The sequence below is a fragment of the Rhinolophus sinicus genome, chromosome 14, assembly GCF_057876585.1.
Source record: "Rhinolophus sinicus isolate RSI-liver-muscle chromosome 14, RSI-T2T, whole genome shotgun sequence".
Classification (NCBI taxonomy): Eukaryota; Metazoa; Chordata; class Mammalia; order Chiroptera; family Rhinolophidae; genus Rhinolophus; species Rhinolophus sinicus.
In genome coordinates, this window is record NC_142514.1 from 159,666,925 (window position 1) to 159,691,373 (window position 24,449).

The 24,449-nt window shown below is 35.2% G+C and overlaps 1 protein-coding gene across 5 annotated transcripts in view; it reads left to right on the top strand.

The window, feature by feature from the left end:
- Positions 1-24,449, top strand: part of ANO3 (anoctamin 3) — a 337,137-nt gene that overhangs the window by 243,118 nt on the left and 69,570 nt on the right. For all 5 annotated transcript variants that reach the window (XM_074336148.2, XM_074336149.2, XM_019749178.3 and 2 more), the window contains 6 exons: positions 1,750-1,794; positions 4,871-5,002; positions 8,076-8,182; positions 10,304-10,359; positions 13,867-13,988; positions 18,980-19,114. In XM_074336148.2, coding sequence (XP_074192249.1) covers positions 1,750-1,794; positions 4,871-5,002; positions 8,076-8,182; positions 10,304-10,359; positions 13,867-13,988; positions 18,980-19,114 — 597 coding nt within the window. The remainder of the gene's footprint in view (positions 1-1,749; positions 1,795-4,870; positions 5,003-8,075; positions 8,183-10,303; positions 10,360-13,866; positions 13,989-18,979; positions 19,115-24,449) is intronic.

The window sequence follows — 24,449 nt, forward strand, 5'->3', positions numbered from 1 at the left end:
ACTTTCACTCTTTTTAATCACATTCTTAGATTTTTTTGATGCTGAAAATTATTTTAAACTAATTTCTACGTTTTTAGTTCTTTTTTTTTTAATGATACCTTATTAGCAAATGTTTATTAAATGCAAAGTGGTCTCAGGCGCAGAAGGAGATAATAACTATGAATTAAATGAAGGCTCACACATTTATTCATCAGCCATCTGAATGCTTATTATTTATCATACAATGTGCCAAAGACACAGCAGGCATACAGAATGAAATGAGATGAAACCACAGTCTTCAGGAAACCCAGTGCCATACGGAAGATAGTGAACTGTTATATAACGATGGGGTAAATAGTGCAAGACAGTCCATGGCGAGCAGGTACAGAGCGAGGCTGGGTGTGCAGTCCGATGGGGTGGTGTATACACAAACATGTGTATGTTTGAAAACATGAAGAATGAAGGTATTCAAAGTGTGAATTTGGAATAGACATAGCAAGCCTTGGTATTTCATATTTAAATTTAGGGTTAGAGTATAGCAAAGACAACCTAAAAATTGTTTTCTAGTAGTATATAACCAGTGATTGCGATGAAATATGGTAGCTCAGAAGGTTTTCAAAGTTTTCTAAGAAGTTAATAATATAGTTAGGACTATACAGCAGTTGTCATGACTCTCAGCCCTGGTTTCCAGGTCCCACCCTTTGGAAAAGTTTACTGATTGATCCTCTGAAATGGGTATTAATGAGTGGGGATACAGACACATTTTTGAAGGCCCAGAATAACATTCCTCAGCTAAAAGATGAGAATGTAGAGAGAGTCTTTTAAGAGATTAACTAACCCGTCACTAGAGTTTTTAGTTTCTCTAAAATCAGACATGCTACACACCCACTTAAAACACACAATATCTTCCCATTGCTTTTCACCCAGAACCTCAACATTAGTGGTAGACCCCTCATCATCTGTGCCTTGTTCACTATGCCCCACCTCTTTTATCACTATTCTCAACTTGCAGTTTATACTGCAGTGATTACCAAATCATTTGCCCTTCCCTGAATCTTACAAGGCTTGATCTTACTCCCATAACCATTTCATATGCTGCTACCTCCATCTCCAATGCCTTGTCCTGAGTACTTCATTCAGAGGACTGCTCCCACTCCTGTTTCAAGATTCAGCACAAGTAACACACCCTGTGGGAAGGCTTCCCTGTCTCCTTTCTCCTCCATCTACAAACACTAATCGAGGTCCCTTCCTAGGTGCTTCCATAACACTCTCTCTTTTCCTGCATTGTCACACTTCATTCTATCACTTGTCTCCTCAATTGTAGAGGAAGCTTTTTGAGGGTAGAGACACTCTTTGTTCTCTAATTTTTGGTGGTTATATCCTAACATTTGTTGCAAAATCAGAACTATCCATCACATATGTGTTTGAATGGATGGATGGATGACTTCATATAGTAACAAATAAGCAAATGATCTGGTTAATATGCATTATATAGCAGAAGTGAAACTTTCAAGAAATAGAATTAAAAATCAAATATTCAAGTGCTTTATTGATTTGTGAAAGTGTTTTTTTAATTATTATTAGTAATTTAGATTCTGAAATTAAAACAATGGAAATTCAGAATCCTTTCTATTATACTGGCTGATTTCATGTCTTTCTTAAGCATGTGGAAGATGGAATACTAAAATGCTCAGTTTGATTGAATGTTGTCGCTCACTGGGTTCACAATTTTCATGTGACTTACCTCAGCTGATTTCTATTATTTTTCAGGAAAAAATCCTACTACACTGATGGGAGGAACAAATCAATGGGCAGGTTGGTGGATGATGCATGATTTGTTTATGACTTATTTGTCATTTGGGGAAAATAACAGGAAGACATTTGATTACCCTTATGAGCAGTTGTAAATTTTAGGAAAAAACATTGTATTGATTTATTCAAGAGATTTCAAAACTGACTTGTGGCAAATTTAACAGCATTTAAGAATCAGAGAATCTCTTTTTTCTATGGGCCATTGACATTCCTGCAATGCTCACTTGATATAATGTTATGAAAGGAGGGTTTTAATTTCAGGTTATCATTTTAGAAGATTTTAATTTAAAAAATAGTTAGAAAGCCAAGATCTATGGGTACCTGATGACCCAGTAAAGTAATAGAACAACAGACCCAACAGAGACCTTCTGGATCATTCAATCCAAATCTCTTATTTGCAGAGGTGTTAAAGGAAAGACTAGCATCCAGGGTAATGAGGTGCCATACAAAATCTTTTGAATCACAGACCTATTCTTATTCCCACAACTGAAGCTGCCTCTCTTATCTTCGTATTGAAAACAACTTTTTAAGAGCATCATCTCAAAACAACATCTCTTGACTTTTCCCAAGAGATGTTGTTTTGAGATGACGCTCTTAAAAAGAAGTTTGTTTGGGAATGTAATCAATAATGTTGTAAAGATTTTGTAGGGTATCCAATGGAAACTTGTCTTGTTAGGGAGACCACCTCAGGGATGATGTAGATGCCCGATCATTGCACTGTACACCTGAAGCTGAAGCTGAACAATAATGAATGTAAACTGCAAGTTTATATGTATACAAGAAACAGAGTACAGCATTAGAAATGGAGACAGTGGAAATGTAATGGCTGTGTGTGATATCAGAGGGATAGTGGATGGGGGGAGGTGGGTTGTCACTGTGTGAGGGGTATAAATGATAAATGTCCAACTATTACATTGTTTTGTGCACCTGAAACTAATAAAAAAATGTTATAATAAAAAAAAATATCTTTACCTGTTTTAGTAACAATCTCTATGACAAAGGAATTAATCAAACCACAGCCCTGAGACAGAAGAAATTCCCTTTTGAATCGCCTTGGTCCTGTTTCACTGAAGGAAATAAGCTTCCCTTTAATGAACACTAAAACAAAATTTGGCTGTTTTTCTGCTCACTGCAAAATAACAGTTAACAGAAAAAATTGTGAATGTGGTCAGTATGTCCTATTGAATAATGTTGCAAGATATTACAAGTCAGAATGACACGAAAACTAGAAGAATCATGTGGTGTGAATATCATACTATTTTAGGAATAGAGTCAGTAAATCTAGTTCTTTTACCAAGAATGTCATTTAGAACTTTAGAATAGGAAAAATTTGAATTGTAGCATAGGAGAATATAGGGCTCTTTTAAACATTAAATTTCAGTGTCTTAGGAATGGTGACAAGATAAGTAAATAATAGGAAGGGGAAGCTTGATATTAGAACAAATGTTAAAGGGATTAGTATTCAAATGGCTCTTTTAAAAATATATATGTGAATGATGTTCCTCAGCCAGGTCAGATTTTTCTGTTTGTCAGGTTAGCATGCTCAGATTTAGAAGCAGCTTTCATCATTAACTTGTGCCTATTTGGTCCTGCTCTAGGGAGCAAATGGCCAAAGTTATTTTGCATAATAAAGTCAAGTCGTTGGAATATTATAATATATACATTTGCAACTACAGGTTTTCCTTGTTTTTTTCTTGGTTGGTTGGTTGGTTTTCTGTACGTGCCTGCTTAATGTTGCATGTGTTGAAAAATGCCTGAGTTCTATCTATAGAATTACTGAGAAATTGTGCTACTGTATGAGTAGTGGGATTTCTGATCAACAGGCATCTTTTTTTTCAGAGGCTGGCAGAACGATATAATTCTGTATATTAAAATAGAAACAAATGTCTTTATGCAATACAGTCATAATCTACTTTTAGAATAAACTTGTATCTAGAATGTCTAATAAACATGTGTATATTAAATCCTAAAGAAACAACATTTTTAGTGGTGGGGGAAAATGTGTTTTTTTTTTTCTCTTTTGGTCTCAAACTTAAACTAGAAAAATGGACACTATATTGTCATAATAGTTTATTTTTTGGGTTTATTATTTTCTGTTTAATTTTATGAAATAAAAATTCAGTGATCATTGATTCTAAATGATTATTAAAGTATATTAAACCTCACTATAGTCGACATCTTTACAATTTATTTACTACAGATATTCTCTTTGTTCCTTTACTTTGTAGGTGCATACCGGGAGGGTAGTGAATAAATAGGAAGGGCGTTTATGAAAGTATATGACACATCAAACTGAAAAAAAGAATGCCATGTTATTTGCCTGACTTTAAATTTAGACTTTCAATTAAAGAAATGACTAATTTCGTTTTGTTTTTGTTTCTGTTTTTGTTCTTTACCTTTGGAGTAGAAATTTAAGTGTGTGTGTGTGTGTGTGTGTGTGTGTGTTCATCGTTGTTATAAAATTACAAAACCCAATTTGTAGATAATTGCAAAGAGGGAAACAAAAATCAATTATGTGCCCTTAGATTTCTCTTGTGCTTTTCCTTTCTTGAAGGGGGAAAGATGTTTTGTGCAAGAGAATTTTGACCACTTAACATTAGGGGATAATTAATGTGCAGGCAATTATCCAGCATTTGAAGATCATCGTTTCTCCAGGCAGGTGGATGGGAAATGGCTATAGTTTTATTATCGCTGCTATTTATCATTTGTTTACAATGCACTTTCACATTCAATTATCAAGGTATCTTCAAAATGACCCTTCAGGGAGGCAGAACAAAGAGTTACTTGGTTTGCCGATTGGGAAAAAATCAAAGACCCCATTATCACTGCTTCCCCAACCCAGTGCCACGTTCCCCAATCTTCATGGTTCCTTAGGTAGAGCTTGTGCTCCAACCAAGTTCTTTTGACTCTTTAATCCAGATTTATTTTAAATTCCTCCTGGAAATAGGAGGAATAATGCACGTGTGAGGGTGTGAGTGTGGGTGTGTGTGTCTTTTTGGAACTCTTTGGAATGGCAATGAAGGTAGGCATGACTCTGGAGCGCAACCTAATCTAGCTCTAAAATGTGACTTTCTTCCAGGGTACACAGTTATTTTCGAAGACTCAAAAAATGGATGTCCCAAAACCCAATGGTTCTCGACAAGTCAGCTTTTCCAGAACTGGAGGAGTCAGACTGTTATACTGGCCCCTTCAGCCGTGCACGAATTCACCAGTGAGTCCCCATCTCCTTTCTCCCACTACCTGCCTTGGTACCTCCCATGACCTGGAAGTGGTTGATAGAATAAAAATACTTGGACCGGTACCATTGTTTGTCAAATAAGTTAGAGAATGTATCATTTTATTAATATGTAAACTTAACGTATGAATAACACTCAGTGAACATTATTCTTGATCAACTATGATTTAGAGATATTCCAGTAACGGATAATTAACTGTAAATTCATGGACTGATAGTCTCATTCCCAACTCTTTCAAAGTAATTACTACGGTAGTAAGTAATTCAGTTAAAGTAACAAGAATGATGGTAATAATAATAATAATAATAGAAATGCTATTAAATAACATCCTTGAATAATAGATTGTTCTAATTAGTAAATTATTATATTTATAAATACATTTAATTAATTTGTACTTGCTAGTTTAATCCATTGTAGTTTAATCTTATTAAACTAAGGTAAGGATTTTTTGCATGCTTATCTATCTGTCTACCAACATATCTCTATTCAGTTTTTCATTCAACTGGTATTTATTGAGTTCCTACATGGTACTGATTGAGTTTATGACACAGTCCCTGCCTTTGCAGTACTCCCAGTCTACTGGGACAGAAGAAAATGTAAATTAATAATTAAATAAAATAGGGTAAAGATAAAGGTGGAGAAATACATAGTATACAATAGGCCTATAGCAGCAGGATCTACTTTGCTGTACACAATTGTGTATTGACCTACGTTCTGGGATGTAGCAAGTTAAGAGACAGGATGAAATGGAATTCCAGACCACCAAATCTGTAACAGAGCCAGTAATCAATGAGAAATCCTCATCTTCCAAATATTTGATTTATGTCATTATTTAGTCTTTGAGGTGACTCTAAAAGCATCCTTTTAAATTCTAGCTATGGGAAGTAGAGGAAGGAGTGGAAATCCAAATGTCTTCCTGTGTTAGAGAGAGGTTACAGTTTCAAGGATGCTACTTTAGCTTTTTGCTGTACTTTTTCAGGCTCTGTGATGCACCAAATAAAACACATTCTGCCTTTTGTTTTTAAACCCAAGGAACTAGAGTGGTCTTTGAAAAATCTCAATCAGATCATGCAACTGTCTTGTTTAAATCTCCCCAATGGCCTGCCATTTTCACTTATAATAAAATTCAAATTGCTTATCATCCATATGTGGCTCTTATGCTGTGGTCCCTGACCAACACTATCTTCTTATCTTCTATTTGCCACACCATTTACTTATTTCAGGCACACAAGCTTTGATTCTACCCATCAAAAGCTCAGTCTTAATTCTACCTCAAAGCCTCTCTTCTTACTATCCTAACATGTCCCTCCCCCAAAAATATTTACATAGCACATCCCTCTTATGATTTTGATCCTACTCAAACATCACCAACTCAGACAGACCTTATTGAAAATGTTATCTATTGTCTCTTTGTCTCCGTCATTTTCTATGCATTGTTTATGTCCTTGTTCTTCATAGCAATTTCTTAAATTATGTAACTAATTCATTTACTTATATATCATGTTACTTTCTTTTATAATGTAATTCCATAAAAAAAAGGAATTTACCTGCTAAAGAAATATTTGTTCAGCAATTTCTGAATCAATCAGATGGGAAAAGATTTGGTGGACATTCTTCTCTATATTATAATTAACAAGACACAGAACTGTTCATTATGTGCATCTAAGGACAAAATTAAAAGGCATGATATGAGAATACTGAAGGAACTTGGAGTCTAATAAAATGGACAGGTATACAGATAACCATAATACAACACTGAGTAAAATCAGTGAGTCAGGAAAGACACAAGTAAAATGCACATTTTTATAAGAGAAAGAGAAGCTATATCCAGAGGAGAGGAGCCAGGAAATCTTTATGAAGGAACCAGTCCTTTTCAGCAGGTAAAAATGTGGAAGGAGGTAGAAAAAGATGGAGGGGCAGACATCAGAGACAGAGCAAAATGGCGAGGCAAACAAGCATGGGATTCCAAGATGGTGATAAATTCTACAATTTGACAGTCTATCAGATACAAGGAACCAAGCTATAAGAAATAGGACTGAGGGAAAGGTTAAAATACAAGAATAGAGACGCAGAGAGGAAAATAGAAATTTAATTATGCATAATGGAGAGCTGTTGACATGTTAATAGCAGGAATGCTCTAAGGGTCAGAACTGTGCTTTACAAGTCAGGTGGGAAATTGCAGGGCCAGGAGGACATTCTCATAATCTAGTCAAGAGGCAATGAGACCCAGACAAAGACAGGTACAGAGAGGCAGGCAGTTCAGTTATAAAAGTTACGTGGTTTGGCAACTATTTGAATATGCATGGTGAAGAGAAAGCAAGGATCAAAGAAGACCTAACTGTGTGAGAAAATGATGGTTTATTATTCACAAAGATAAAGCAACTGGAAACAGGAATTGTCAGAACTTGAGTGAGGCCCAGGATGCTTCGATTTTTTTATTTTTATTTTTTGAGACTTCCAGTATATCATAGTTAATCCTAAAACAGACCCTTTGTTTCCTTTTGGGGATCATTCCTTTTGCTCTTCACATCATTGACTCTCACACGGTTCCTCCTTGCAACTCTTCCTACATGGGGACAGATTAGGACATGAAGGGAAAGGGAGAACTATTTCACATGTTGCTAAAGTTCTGTAAACAAGATGGTTAACTTGGAAAGTGTGGCACAGGGGAATTACATCAATGTTAATGTGTTCTATTGGGAACCACATTGCTTAATTAAAACGTATGGGAGCCAATGGAAACTATTCTCTTCCTTCCTGTTCCATGTGAAACAGAAAATATGAGGACATCTAGGCTTCCTTGTAAACTGAAAGATAGTAAAATGAATATTTGATGATGCCCTGTATTATTTATGTTTGTTTTTCTCTCTCTGCCAATTGATTTTTTTTTTCTTTTTAAAAGAGGATGGTTTCTCTTCTGATTTATTATACTATCCTTCACATGCATTAGTTTAAAGGAGAAAACGGATGAGTGCTCAGGACATTGTTCCTGTTGCTGGATTCTGTGCTCTACTTTGAAGATTAAAACCAATGCCCTTATCTTAACAGCTTCATCATAAACAATAAGGACACCTTCTTCAGCAATGCCACTCGGAGCAGAATAGTCTATCACATGCTGCAGCACACCAAATATGAAAATGGAATATCAAAAGTGGGTAAGAACACGAATTACAAATGTAGAGAAAGTAGAATTTGCAGTTACTGATATTACCCAGAAATAGTTAACCCTTCAAGCTTTGCCTTCATGCATGAAATAGGAATATATAACACATTGAGCACAAACTCTAAATGTTCTATTTTTCAGCCTTTGAACAGAACACAACAAAATAAAAGAAGCAAACTCTTGTCAGGGCATTTGGCCATAGGTATCAAAATGTGATATGTGCAAACAGTTTGGAATAGAAATTTTATGAAATTTATCCCAAAGAAATCATCAGATTTTTGAATAACAGTAGATGTAAACATTTGCTCATTATGGCTTTGTAATGGAGTAAAACTAGAAATATTTTAACTGCCCATCGTTAGGCACTGACAGATAAGTTAGGCTACATCCACATAATACATGTATCAAAAATTATGTGACATTTATTCACTCTTAGCTCAAATTTATTCAGCATCTATTTGATGCTATATATTAATCTTATAGAGACTATATGACACAGACCCTAATTCATGGTGATTGAAAGCTACTGATTAATTATCTCTATAGATGACAATAAAAGATATCTACAAGGCATTATCAAATGAAAAAACAGATTATAAAACTATAACTCTAATGTAATCCTACTTCCTAAATATACATACATAAAAAGGAAAAAAAAAATCTAGAAGGATATATTTGAAACTTCCACATTACCTCTGGAAGGTACATTAAAAACTAATTTTAACTTTTTAAATTTCTGTGTTTCTTGACTGTTTAGCAGTATGCTATTCCATCTATGATACAAAAGAAAATTGAGAAAGTTGCACCCAGAATAATTAAAAGGAATTGTAAAGTTTACATAGAACACAACAGAAAATAACATGTATCAAACAAGCTGGCTTTTTAATTGTCAGGGTGAAAAACACAAGATGGTTGAAGAGATCAAATGTTAGTCATCTCCTAAAACCTTGAAAATAAAAATCTGCACTGATTTACCCTGGAATAGAATGCTGCATAAGTCAAATAAACTATGTGTCAAGTCAGCCATTTTTTAAACAGGAACCTTCAGACTTTGGTTGTCCTCTGATTAATAATTCATTTATTATTGAGCAGACAAAATAGTTAATTTAGACACTAAATCCCTACAAGAATATGTTGACACTTAAACAAAATTTTCTAAATAAGAAATGCAAATAAAAACAGAATATAAACTAAAAATGTGTCTAAATGGTAGCACTATGTGCTTATGTAGTCTTTAAAAATAAAAAAAAATCACAATTTAAATGATTGTTAAGATATAATGGCCTTCGTAGAATTTATTAAAAACATAGAAGAATATTTAATTTTTTTTAAATCTTTAAATTCAATTGTCACTATTATATATTAGTACTGGAAAAGAATATGTATATCATAAATAAAGTCATGCAGTGTTTACAATTTTCTTATCTTTTAAAAATTACTATTATGAGTATTTTCTCAAGCTTTTTAGAATGCCTGAAAACATTATTGTAAATAGCTGTACAGTATTCTATTACAAGCATTCATCAAATCACAATTATTTACCTAACATACTTGATTGTATCATAATAATTAAATGATTCCTCAGTTTTGGATGTACAATTATTTCTGATTTTTTACTAATATGAAAAATATTGCAACAAAAATCGCTCTCCAGAAAGGTTTTCTAAATACTTTGTCTTATTAGGACTATATGAGAGTGTCCGTTTCACTACACTCTAACTGAGAGGGAGGAGATTTTAAGAAGTATCAAATTGCTATTTATATCTCTTCTCTGCTTCCTTGACCAAATTTTGTTTTGACCAAAAAAAAAAAAAAAAAGTGCTTTAGGCTCATGTGATTCCAAATGAGTGAATATCAAAATGCCCCCTATTTCATGAGATGGCAAGTGAAATCCTGCTTTGGCATATTGCAACTCTCCATTTATTAATGTTGTAAGCACACAATTATACTCTTAGTATCTTTCACACTTCACTAGGTGAAGTGGTTATGGAAGCCATTTTGGTTATTTTAAGTTTTTAAATTAATTTATTGCCCCAAATATATGTATGTTGATTCAGAGGGAAGTTTTTATTTAAACTAACCCGAGGACTGCTTTTTTTCTTCTCTTTTTCAGGCATCTGTAAACTTATTAACAATGGCTCATATATAGCAGCTTTTCCCCCACATGAGGTAATTTTGAAATATAATTTCCATTGAACTGAAAAATGTTTCTCATGCTCAACACTTGATCCCATTTTTTTTTTATTTTTTTTTCAATTAAGTCTGGCTTCCCTTTCCCAGGAGGGTTCAACCAGGGACTGGCCCTGGGCCTTTCTGACCTCATTACAGTTCTGTGGCTGTGCACTGGCTCCTGGGCTCCAGACCCCTCCTGTAGTTTGACCACTTCAGGAACCCCAGCCTTGAAAGGAACTCAGGGACATTCAGCCACTCTGGCCACTTCCCTGGACTCCAACACATAACTCTATGCTTGACCCGTTGGGGAGCCACACCACCCAACCACGGCGGGTTCCTGCTTTGTGCATACTACTTAGGGATGCCTGAAAATCTAACACAAGCCCACACAAAACCTACAGCCCATTACCTACTTGATACTCTGCCAGATTATTACCTGTCTACTAATGTTAAGTAGAAAAGCCTGCTCCAAGCTGTGGTGGGCTTTACCTGCTGAGTCATGAATGACATTTGAATCAGTTTTAAACCCCTCATACACACACACACACACACACACACACAGTATTCATTTTAAGGCAATTTTACATTTTAATATAAGAATGGAATCTTTAGAGGTTTCATTTCTGCACTGTCAAAACCCATCTCCCTTCTATTTATAAAGGTTTAGGACTCATAAGCATAATCCCTATACTTGAGGAGTTCACACTCCAGTACAAGTCATAATAGATAAATTGTGTCGAGCACTTTCCTATTCGGCATTGAGCTAAATGTTTTATATGTATTATTTTATTGAATACTTGCAACAGCGCCTTGAGATAGACAAAATATTACTCAGTTTTATAAATAAGTCATTGAGGCATGGAAAGGCTTAGTCTCAAAGGTACAGTTTTGAGTCCAGGAAGCCAGACTCCAATGCTTCTATTCATGATGCTATACCTACTTGTTATAGGAAGTAGAATAATAATAAGAGGCTCTCAGCAAGCCTTGTGTATGTATTTTCCCACTATCCTGGCAGTAATCCTGGGGCAGTAGATATTAGTATTCCCATTTTAGAGATGCAGAAACAAGGATCAGAGACATTAAACACCATGCAAAATATGACAGTCCATAAATGGTAAAGTGTTCAGAGTGGCAAACCTAGGCACTAGGAGAGCTTCTATACCAAAGGAAAGTTTGGTTTGCTTTGTTTAAGTAATTGGTCTACATAACTAATGTGTGTTCTTACAGTTCGTTTGACAGTTTCTTGCATGAAATTTGGAACCTATTAGGATTATGTTGTAAGTAATAGTCATTTTCCCATTTATTCTTGTAATTTGGTAGAAGTACTAAAATCTGGAACATATAACGCAAAACGATTAGAAAACTATAGTATTGAAATATGAGTAACTAAAGGAAAGCAGAAAGTGAATAAAATGTACTTGGAATTTTCTATTGATTTTAAATGCTACTACATGAAGAAAGGAAAACAAGACTTGCTTACAGGAAAAGAGAATCAATCACATTGACTCTGTACTTTTATTTAAAGATGCTTCACAATCTGTGGCCTCTTTCTTCCTTGACGCAGGCACGTTGCTAGTGTCAGTATCATATTTTTCACTCCTCTTTGAAATTTATGTTTTACTTACAAAGAGACAATGGCTAAAGGGGAGGCAAAGACATTTCCAGGGGAATTTGGCGTGAAAAAGATGAAAGAAATGGATGAAAAGGGATATTTATGTGAGAAAGATCTAAGATCTTGAGAATGGAGACAGAGGAAAAGTGTGGTGGTTGGAGGAAGGGACCGAATATAGGGATGGTGGAGATCACTGAATGTACGTGGTCCTCTGGAAAGGGATAGAAATATATGGTGAGCGGTGTCATCACTTTGGTCAGTTTTCTCATACAGCCCACCTTATGTTACTGTAAACGCAGAACAGTATGGATGATTGAGGTTATTGAGCACAGTTAGAACAATGATGCACTAGAGATTCTAAAGCTTAGCACCTAAAACCCAGGAAGTATTTATGTCTGATCACTGAGGCCAGGAAGGAAAGTCATGTATTTTAGAAAAATGATCAGTAATGATTAAAAGAGAGGTGTGACTTTGGTTCACTTTCCATGACCTACTCAATCTCAGGGTGGTCTCCCTTAACAAATCCATCCAATTTTAGAAGCAGACAGACCTTTTCCCAAGTGAATGTCTCACACCTGGACTCTTAATCTTTGCTTCCATCTCCTTACCTTCCAATCTTTATGCTTTAAACACCTTGGGCTCCCTTAGGGAAGAAAACCGTGGACTGCACTTTAACAGTACTTTCACCCTTACCTAATTATCTATTTCATTAGAAAGCCGGAGGTGAGATCCATGTGTAGCTCTCATTTCAGCCTTGAGACATCTGCAGAACATGATTCAAGGTGTCTTCTTACTTCGTAGAAACTCACAGCCCTGGTTATCATTCAAATGATAGTTTTGCACTTTTCAATGGCCACAATATATCAAATACCTAAAATTAACATTGATTTTGTACTTCCTATATGCCTGGCACTTTATAGTGATTATCCAAGTGAGCCCTCACAAATCCCTCTGTATCGTGTGTCATCAGTATTTATTTGTATTCCTATCACCTTGGCGAGGAAACTGAGGCATGTAACAACACTTGTTTTAAATTTTCATCAAACTTTTCATAAAAATAGAGTCACACATTGGAGTGAGGAGAGGGATTTTATCAAATCCTGTGTCCTACATTTTAGTTCAGAAGAGATAGTCACCATAGCTGTTGCCCTCTTTCTTAACCATAAAAGCTGAGCAGTTCAGCCTTCCGGAAACACTTTTCTCTATAAGGCATATATATATATATATATAGTCTATGTTTTTGAAATTGCAACCCATATGACATTTTTTTAATGGAGGGGGATATAAAGAATTTGAAAACATGCTTTAATTTTTGTAATAACTTATCCAAAGTAAGTTTTAAGGACTTTAGAATTTAAAAATGTGACTAGCACTTGTGATAGGCCTCTTACACTTTTTGAATGAGCATGTACCCTCTTCCTTAGCATCTATAAATGAAATAAATATTTTCTTTATTTTCTAAATTTTTATTAAGTTTATTGGGGTGATATTGGTAAGATTACTTCTTAAAGCAGAATAATACTCAATTTCTGAACTAAGGTTATAACAATTTCTCTCAATGGTGGTGAAGACAATTGTGCCTATTAAAAGACTTTAGGTTCCAAACAGTGAAACCTGAAGTCTAGTTTACTTTAAGGGAAAGGAATCTCATTGGTTTAAAAATGGACTTTAAGACAGGATTTTAAAGGTACTATCAAAATATTTTCAATGAAATAGAGATAGACAAAGGCATTTACTACATCAGTCCAGAGATGGGCTTAAGTTTGCAATTTCTGAAGCTTTCATTAAGTTGTTAAATTATTCTGTAAGAAAAAAAAATGAAAGCAATTCCTCTTTAGTTGAAATTTCACTAAGACAATGGGTATCGATTTATCTTGTTTTATCTGTTTCAGGGAGCCTACAAGAGTAGCCAGCCCATCAAAACCCACGGACCCCAGAATAACAGACATCTATTGTATGAGCGCTGGGCACGCTGGGGGATGTGGTACAAGCATCAGCCCCTGGATTTAATCAGGTACTGTGACCAGGTTGATAATGGAAGATAGTATGCTGTTTTGTGGTCATGTTCTTAGATTTGGAATTATTTCATTTACCCATCAAATCATCTGTATCAGTCAGAAAAAAAATAAGCCTTTAAATGTCTTTTCAATAAAAGGAACTCTAATTTAGGAAATTGGTTACACAGGGGATGGAAAGGCTGAGAAATCAAACAGGAATAGTGAGACAACCAGTGATGAACAACAGCAGAAAACTGCTAACTCCCCTAAAGCTGGAGAGGAAATGGGATAAAGAGCATTTGAGAGCCCCATACTTGGGCCATTACTGGGCGGAATCGTACAATCCATGATTACCCCTCCTGCAAAAAAGTGAAGGTGTTGGGAGTGGAGCCATGGTGAAGGCATGGCTACTCTGGGGACAGCCCAAGCCGCCCATGAGAGAAAATATCCTGGCTTCTCCCTTCCTTGCACCTTTGAGTCTTCTAGTACCTCCTGGCCCAACTAAACTAGGAGCAATTTACAAGGAAAGCAGCATAATTGACTTCCCTGTGAAAACAAATCAAAATATGGAAAGGCAAAAAATGAATCTGGGAGCAAAGAGGAAAATGACCAATACAGCATCTGTGCATGTATTTATCTTCCAACAAACATTTCGTATCTGTTCTATTGCAAAAAGTATAGTCTAGTGAGCAACTGCCCTTGACTGGAATTAGTCTTGAAATTCCTCTACATTCATGATTTATTTTATTTTGATGCAGGATACTTTTTTTTTTTTTTTAAATCAGGAAACATGTATTTAAAAGGATTTACTCAAGTCCTAGGCTAACTATAAATACTTACGGAATGAAAGGGGAAAAAGCATTTGTATGCTTTTTTTTATAAATATAAATTTAAAAATGTTATAATTATTGATATTTTAAATTATTTATGAAATAGAAATATCAAGATCCACTCATAACTGTACCAGCAGGGAACTGATAGAACTGGTAGAATAGAAGGGGTATTTGAAGAGAATTTCATAAAAGAATTATATACAGAAGTGTAAATAGGATCAAGTGAACTAGCAAATGATGTGAAGCTTTCAGGGACTAGTAAAAGCTGGATGCCGTTATGAAACTTAGGCCTGCAGGGACAAGGGAGGAAAGCAGTCAGCAGAACCTGTGAAAAGCTGTAACCAGAGAAGGCGGGATATTGCCCAACAGAAGCTACGGCCTTAGGAAGAAAGCAGCTGCAGCCAAGCCATAACCCAAGAAGGAGAAAATCAGGATAATCACTACCCCAACACCTCTCTTATCCCACCCTGTGATCTCCAGCTGGTTCCTCCAGTTGGCCAGTGAGCCCATCAGAAAGCCAGAAGAAGGAAGGAGCATAGGTGATACAGTCCAGAGAGGAGAGCCTCCTGGGGCACATAGCAGAAAGGGAAGGGTAGAGCATGGATTTGGATGCCCAAAGCATAACATCCAGCACCAAATCATTTTTTATTTCAAACATTAAATACTTGGGTATATGCAAAATCAAGATGCTTTGATTCTAATTCTGTCAGTCACAACAAAGTATCAGATTTTTATTTGTGCAGGTGAAAGAAATATTATTTTAGAGCTATATGAACACAGTGGGATGTGCTCATTCCCGAAATCATGGATGATAATAAATGTCAGAAATTAAAAAATGAAGTTTGGATTTTCAAGCAAGCATTTCAGTGTCTATAATCACTTATCTATAGGAGACATTGCTATTCTTACTGAGCTAATTTCAGCAAGCCATCTTTATTTTCAATAAATAAGGTTATTCATCTGCTTTTACCAATTCTTTGGCTGTTGCTATAGAAGGGAAAAATTGCTTATGAAAATAATATATTTCACGCTCAACTGGCTAAGGGGAGAAGGATGTCATGAATCCCTCCCACCCCGCCAAAGATGAAAGCCGTAAAAGAATATAGATGGTATTTCAGCATCTTGTTACCAAAATCGAAATGGTGATGAGGCAGACATGCATCTTAGACTGTATAATCTTATTTGGAGGATAGTTGTTCTTAAGACTACACAGTTTTGAGGACATGGATCTCATTGTGTTGCTTCCTATCTGTAGTGAGAGGAAGAGGGGGTTCACGAGTTGGGTTTCTTATATACTTTGGTCATGGAAGATGGAGACCATAATAGACCTACAGACAAGGCCTGTATTCTCTGGTGCTGAAACAGGCAGTTCATTAGCAGTGGGTGAAAGGTGAGGGGCTGTCACTTCTTTTCTCTTTTTATAAACAATCATTTCTAGACATGCGGTTGTATTTTTTTGTTGTTGTTCCATTTTAAGAATGAATTCAAACATTTACTAGCCAAAACCTATCTTAGTTTTGGTCTTTTCTCAAATGGAAAAAAATATTTGAATCTGAAAAGAGCACATTGTAAAAATTGTCAGCTATAAAACCTGCTTAACAAAATAGTTGTGTGGCATTTTTTTAAAAGTTTCACCATAGGCATCAGAGGGGTTCAGATTTAAAAACTAAATGTAATAATACTCTTAAACAGTTCACTTCATCATTTCTGTATTTATGATAGAGGTTTTTGAGCAGCAGAATCCTGTCATCGAATGAAATGTCACATAGGGTACCGATATATAAAACAGATAAGAAAATGGCTATGGGTGAAGTGTGATGGGGAAGTGACACAAATAGCAACCCCTGTTCCTCCTTGTGTTGTCATGATTTTTCAAGTACCTGTAAGGAACACTTAGACATCCTAGAAGATTATGAATGCCAATGCTCTAGGTCAAGGGCATTTTCTTTCTGTGTGTGTGTGTGTTAGATGAAAGGCATTTTCATCAGCCTTCTTTGCCTAAGACTATTTCATCCCTCTCCTGAAACAGATCTGAAACCTGTGGTAACTTACGTGATTATACTCCCGTCCAATAACATTGTTTCCTCTTAACCTTCAGCAATGTGTAATTTAAAATCTTGGTGTAATACTGTCTGTATAAAGTATCTCTCTGAGCAATCCTCTGTAAGCATTATTATAAAGATATTTCTACATATTAGTAATATGTGCTAAAAACTCTACTCTAACCCACAGAGCGACACTTGTTTAAAGGAACAAAGGTTTTCTTGAAATACCTGTTAATATAATAAGCTTCTGTCTCAAAGTAGACTGTTATCATTATATAAAAAATGAATAAACTATTGATCCATATCTCCTAGGAGAAATAAATAAAATATTACATAAATGATGCTTAGTGGAGGATGACTCCATGTCTATATCTGGTAGGATATAAACAAATTTTAGTTGGCTCAATACAGAAAAGAAACTAGAAAAATGATTTTTAAAAGCAAAAATCTTATTAAGGAAAAAAATAACAAGAGAATTTTCTTCCCCGCAAGAATCACTGCCTAGTGCAATATTTCCAAATGAACTACAAAACGCTAAACTTTAAAACTCTCATTGGAATAAAACTGGGTGCTAAGTAACCATTTTTAGAAGATGTAGCTGAAACAGTAGTAAAGAATTCGAGAAATTATTTCTTACCAGAGCTTTATAAATTGCATGACAGTTAATATTGACAGTAGAATTGGTGAGGAAAGAGTGACTGAGTAGTCATTAGAACTGCTTTATTCATCTGCCATTTCCATATCAACTACATTCATCAGCTGATGGGAATTAAAATACATTCATTTCCTTAGCTTCATTTAATACTTCCTATGGTGAGAACCAGTGAAACAAGACAGAGGTCCAGGTAATTGCCATAAAGTGTTGTAAATTTAGGACTGAAATGTGGGTGAGGGCAGTGTGGGGCCAGGAACCGGGGCATCTGACCCAAGGTTGGAGTGGAAGTCAGAAAAGTCTTCCCGGAAGAAGTGATATAAAGTGAAGGGTAAGTACAAGACCGACAGGGGAAGAAGGTGAAATGTAATATTTTGTGTCGTTGGAATTAACCCCTGGTCAGTCGCAAAAGGTGTATAAATTCACAGACTCAGCCTAAAATGAAGAGAGCAAGGAAGTAAGTTTATTCAAGAAGAAAGATGCAGGCATAGAAGTTGCGGGGGCAGACAACTGCACCTAACTTGAGGTTAGCTTTTTCTTATATAGGAAAGGGTAGGTACATTTCCTTACAGAAGGAGATGTGACCTGTAGACTGAGGTCATTTGATTGACATGTGTTGGTTACATAACTAGTTTCTTTCTGCACATGCTCTTACCCAGAATGCATACAGAAAAACCCACAGAGGGGCCAAGCCTTAATGTTCATTTTATTTTCATTGTATTATAATGAGGCTAGAGTTCAACTGACAGCTTTCAACAGTTTGCTCATGTGTGAAGAACCAGTTAATATCAGTTAGGTCTCATCTCCTCTTTTTTGGAGTGTTTGGACATTTTGAATTATTTCTAGGGGATGATCCTGAGTGGTTTCTGGGGAGGGGATGCGGGCCTGGCAGCCCCCCTTCAGGTTCACTTTTATTAACCCTTTTCTGCCTCATCATAATATCCCAAAGTAGTAACCAAGGAAAGAGTCATGTGCTCGGGCAACTGCAGAGTGGAACTTTGTTGAGGAAGATGTGACATAATTGTACAAGTCGTGTCTAGTGTAAGGGAGTCTGGCCAAGGGTGCAATGAGACTGAAATTGAATCTGCTTTCAGCATCCACCGAGAGAGGAGACTTTTTTTCTCATTTATGCAAAAGCAATATGGTTTAGCACAGCTCTGTGTGTGGAAAACAAAAAGGGATTGTACTAGGAGGATGGAGAAAAGCAAGAATTAACTTATAAAAAGCTTTGTGAGACGTAGTAAGTTTGACATAGAAGTAAACACATTTTATAAAATTGTTCCTATAAGGAGAATGTTTAGAAATAAACAGTGTCATCATCATTAGATTAATTAACAATCAGGAATATTAAGATACTCCAGATGGAGCTGACAAGGAAGTGAGCTGGTAGCCTCAAGTGTCCATCTGAAATTCTGAGTAGGTGTGATCAGTATTTGTAGTGTCACTTACTCAAGCTAACAATTTGCTTTCTCGTGCAGGCTATATTTTGGAGAGAAGATTGGGCTGTACTTTGCTTGGTTGGGATGGTATACTGGAATGCTGATTCCTGCAGCACTGGTTGGCTTGTGTGTGTTCTTCTATGGAATATTTACAATGAATGCAAGTCAAGTAAGGTAAGCTATCAACAGACTTATTTAAAATTATTGGCCTTTCTTCTGATTTGGCAAAACCTTCATGATAATGCTGACTATAAAAAACATGTGATGGTGCTACGATTTATTTGTTGGGTTTTTGTTGTTTTTTTGGTAGGGAAGCAGCACTAGAAAACAAGGTAATTTCCCTACTTTTATATTTCAAATTCTCTTTGGATAAGTTCTGAGATTGTTTCTCTTTATGCCAAATGTCTCATTCTAATATATCCCACATAATGATTGCAATAAAGAATGCAATAGATAGTTTTATATAATTTACATTCGCATAGCATTTGATAGTCTAGAATGCCCTCTCAATACATTAGTTAAAATAATTGTATAGCTACAGGTTTTTAACACAATGTAGAAACCTTCCAAGTACATGGTTTCATTTAATATAACCTTTACTACCACCCTTGGAGATGAGTATTCTTTTTTGCAGGTGAGGGGGCCTTACATAGTTAAAGATGTCTAAACAAAATACTCACACCACCTAAATCCTGCTCTAAGCACTCAGATACTCTCCTGAGAACATAAAATTATTTCCTACTTTCTTCTTACTCTTTATAGGGACAGATAGTTATATTTTTTTCCCCTCAAGATGTCCAGACAGCAGTGAAATAAGGTTCAACAAAAATCACACATCTATCAAAATGGTGATTCTTCTGTTAAAGTTGAAGTGACTCCAGATTTGGACATGAGAACAATATATTATTATTCAGCAGAGACAAGAATCACCCTGGCAGCACAGAATCATCCTAACAGCAAGTTCTATTTCCTATATCACAAGGATATCAAGTTCAACCTTGTGTGATACAATTCAAAATATGAAAAAGCACCTCTCGCCTCCTTCAAAAGCTCAGCACTTTTTCTCCTTCATTCCAACTTTTCACCATGGCTTTGCTACTGGGCAATAATCACGATAATTAATAGGGTCATAAAAATGCATTTTTTTCTTATTTTAAAAATATGTACATAATATGCCTATGTATATGTATAAGAGTTTTGCCTAAAAACGAAATACTTTCATTATCCTAGAGATGAATCCTGTTCCATAACCAACTTCCTTGATTTGGTATCTCAGAGTCCAATTGTCCTTCCAAAGAACAAATGACAATTAGCATGAAAACAAACAAACAAGCAAAAAACACCTTCTGTTCAAAAGCATTTTATCTGGACACAGGTTTATTTCGGAGTTTGACAAAGTCACCACCACTCTGGAAGGTGGCATCTTCCAGGACATACTTGCGCCCAAGGAAAACACCTGTCCATTTTGGGCATTTCTCTATATGCTGTGGAATCAGGAACCTCTGAGGCTAAGGAGTGAAGTTGTGATTTGGAGTTACAGTGTCTTGAAAAGAAAAACTTTTTTTACTAGTGTTCTATTCTCTGTTTCTACAAGTTTGGCTTTTCTTAAGATTCTACATATAAAGTGATACTATGCAGTATATTTCTTTGTCCAGCTTTTTTCACTTAGCATAATACCCTCAATGTGGTCAAAAATAGTAGAATTTCCTTCTTTCTCATGATTGAATAATATTCCTGTGTGTGTGTGTGTGCTCGCGTGCATATGCATGTATCACATCTCTACCCATTCATCCACTGATGGACACTGATGTTTACATATCTTGGCTATTTTAAATAATGCTGCAATGAACAAGGGAGTACAGATTTCTTTTCAAGATCCTGTTTTCATTCCCTTTGAATATATACCCAGAAGTGGGATTGCTGGACAATATAGTACTTCTATTTTTAACTTTTTGAGGGCTCTCCATATTGTTTTCCATAGTTGGTACACCAATTTACATTCCCACCAATGTGCACAAGGGTTCCTTTTTTTCGACATACTCACCAACACTTACTATCTCTGTCTTTTTTATTAAGGCATTCTATGAAGTGACACAGCTCATTGTGCTTTTGATTTGCGTTTCCCTGATGATTAGTGATGTTGAGCATCTTTTCATGTACCTGTTGGTTCGTATATCCTCTTTGAAAGAAGGTCTATTCAATTCCTTTGCCTATTTTAAAATCAGATTGTTTGGGTTATTTTTGTTTGGTTGTTTTTTTTTATGTTGAATTGTGTGAGTTCTTTATGTATTTTGGATGTTAACCCCTTATATATGATTTGGAAATGTTTTCTCCTGTTTTGAAGGTTTTTTATTTTTTGTTTTTTTTCCATTTTGTTGATGGTTTCCTTTGCTGTGCAGAAGCTTTTTAGTTTGATGCAGTCCGATTTATTTATTTTTGCTTTTGGTGTCAAATTCTAAAAATACTGCCAAGACTAATTTCAAGGAGCTACCCCCTGTGTTATTTTCTAAGAGTTTTATGGTTTCAGGTCTTAAATTTAAGTCTTTAATCCATTTTGAGTTAATTTTTGTGTATGGTGTAAGATAGGGGTCCAATTATATTGTTTTGCTTGTGGATATCCAGTTTTTTCAACACCGTTTATTGAAGAGACTGTGCTTTCACCATTGTATGCTTCGGGCTCCTTTGTCAAAAATTGACCACAGATGCATGGATTTATTTCGGGATTCTCTATTCTGCTCCATTTATTTGTGTCTGTTGTTCTGCCAATACCATACTGTTCTGGTTACTACAGATTTGTAGTATTGTTTGAAATCAGGAGGGGTGATGCCTCCAGCTTTGTTCTTCTTTCTCAAGATTGCTTTGGCTATTTGGGGTCTTTTGTGGTTCCATACAAATTTTAGGATTGCTTTTTCTATGTCTGTGAAAATACCATTGAAATTTTTACAGAGATCCCATTGATTCTGTAGATTTCTTTGGGTAGTGTGGACATTTTAACAATATTAATTCTTTCCATTCATGAGAATGGAATATCTTTCCATTTGTTGTGTCTTCTGCAATTTCTTTCATCACTGTCTTATAATTTTCAATGTACAAATGTTTTAACTCCTAAGTTTAATTTTTCCTAAGTATTTTATTGTTTTTGATGATGTGATTATAAATTGGATTGTTTTCTTAATTTCTCTTTTTGATAATTCATTGTTAGTGTATAGAAACACAACTATATTTGTATATTGATTTTGTATCCTGCAACTTTACTGTCTATTAGTTTAACAGTTTTTTGGTGGAGTCTCTAGGGTTTCAGAAAAACAGTCTTTTAAAATTAATTGAATACAGAAAGAAAATGATTCTTTGACAGTTAGCTACTGTTCATGTTGGTTCCATGGAGAACATATTCACAAGGTTTTATCATGTCTGTAGACTTCCCCTTCCACTCCTACAAAGCTGAAAATGAACAAAAGGCAATGAAAGGAATAGATTTCCTGTTCCTATTGATTTATGTACCAACGGAGTAAATTAGGCTCCTTTCATATAAAATAAGAATTCTTTAACCTTTTGTACAAGCAGTGTTTTAAAAGGCATTAGCAAATTCTTTTCTTCAGTGCTTTATGGTATTATATTACTGCTACTTCTGTCACACTATAATTAAGAGCTTGTCAGACTTTCTATTCTAAACCAAGATAAGCTTCACTAAATATCTTGATTTTAAAATTTTCATGGAACTGAATTTTTCTAGTCAAAGTGTCAGACGTGGTTAAGCTGTAGGTGCTTTCATGGTGGGTGTGGAAAGGACACAGGCTTTTAATTTGTGTTGCTCTATTTTAGTACACTCTTTTTCATTTATTGCAAAGAAACAAAATGTTAAAAAGCTGAGGATTGGGTTGTATTTATTATGTTTCTACCAGCTATGTTCATGTAAATTAAAGTCGTATTTCTTAATTGCCCTAGAGTTAATTACAGAATTACATGAAAATCAAGCTGTAGATTATTTATTGTGTATATATGTATGTGTATATATTTGCATGCGTCTAACCAAATGTGGTCAGATTTGTGCTTGGGAGAGAACATAGGAATATGAAAATGAACAGGCAGGTAGGTACAGCCTGCTTCTTGGTCCCTGGGTTTCAGGTCCAGAGCAAACAGCAGAAACCCCAACTTTCTGGTCCATTATTTCCTCTTTGGCTTTAGAATTCACCAAGAAATTGTTGTGGTCCTCAGTATTGACCAGCTTTTCAAAAGTTGTCGGGTCCTAAAGGACCTGTCAAACACTCTCCTGTCAATATCATTAGCAACAAGGGTTTCTTTGATTTTTTAAGTGCCTATGATATGCCAGACATATTATCAATATCCCTTATGTCATATCCCAGTTAGATATTATCTCCATCCAGAGATGAAGAAATTGATCCTCAAAGATGTAAGTGACTTGGTCGGGGGAATATATCTAGTAAATGGTAAACTAAGTTTCAAATCTGTAGCTGATGTATATTTTTTAATTGTGGTAAGAACATTTAACATGAGATCTTTCCTCTTTAAGGGCACATTACAGTATTGCTAACTATAGGTACAGCATTGCATAGCAGATTTCTAGAACTTTCCTTGTATAACTGAAATATTATACCTGCTGGACAGTAACTCCCCATTCCCCACCCTGCCCCCCCACTGGCAACCAACATTCTGCTCTGTTTCTATGAGTTTGACAATTTTAGATACCTAATGTAAGTGGAATCGTGCAAAATGTCTCCTTCTATTACTGGCTTATTTCACTTAGCATAATAACCTCCAAGTTCATCTATATTGTTACATATGGCAGGATTGCCTTCTTTTTTATTTAAGGCTGAATAATACTTCATTGTATGTTTGTACCACATTTTCTTTATCCATTCATCTATCAAATAATATTTGGGTTATTTTCATATCTTGGCTGTTGTGAATAATGCTGCAGTGAATATGGGAATGCAGATATCTCTCCAAGATCTTGATTTCAGTTCTAAGATATATATATATAGATATAGATATAGATATAGATATAGATATAGATATAGATATAGATATAGATATAGATATAGATATAGATATATATCTTAGAACTATATATATATAGTTATGTATAGTTATATATATAACTTAGAAATATATATATACATATATATATATATATATATATATATATAAAATAGAACTATCATGTAATCCTCCAACAATCCTACTTCTGGATAGATATATATATATATATATATATATATATATATATATATATATAAATTTTTGAGGAACCTCTATATTATTGTCCATAGTGGGTGCACCATTTTACATTCCCTCCAACAGCGTAAAAGTGTTCCAAATTCTGCACATCCTTGCCAACACTTGTTGTCTTTGTTTTGTTTTGTTTGATTATAGCAATCTTAACAGGTATGAGATAATATCTCGTGATTTGATTTGCTTTTTCCTGATGATTGTTATCTGATTCTAAAATCCATGCTTTACTCATGTTTCCACACCACCTTCCCTTAAA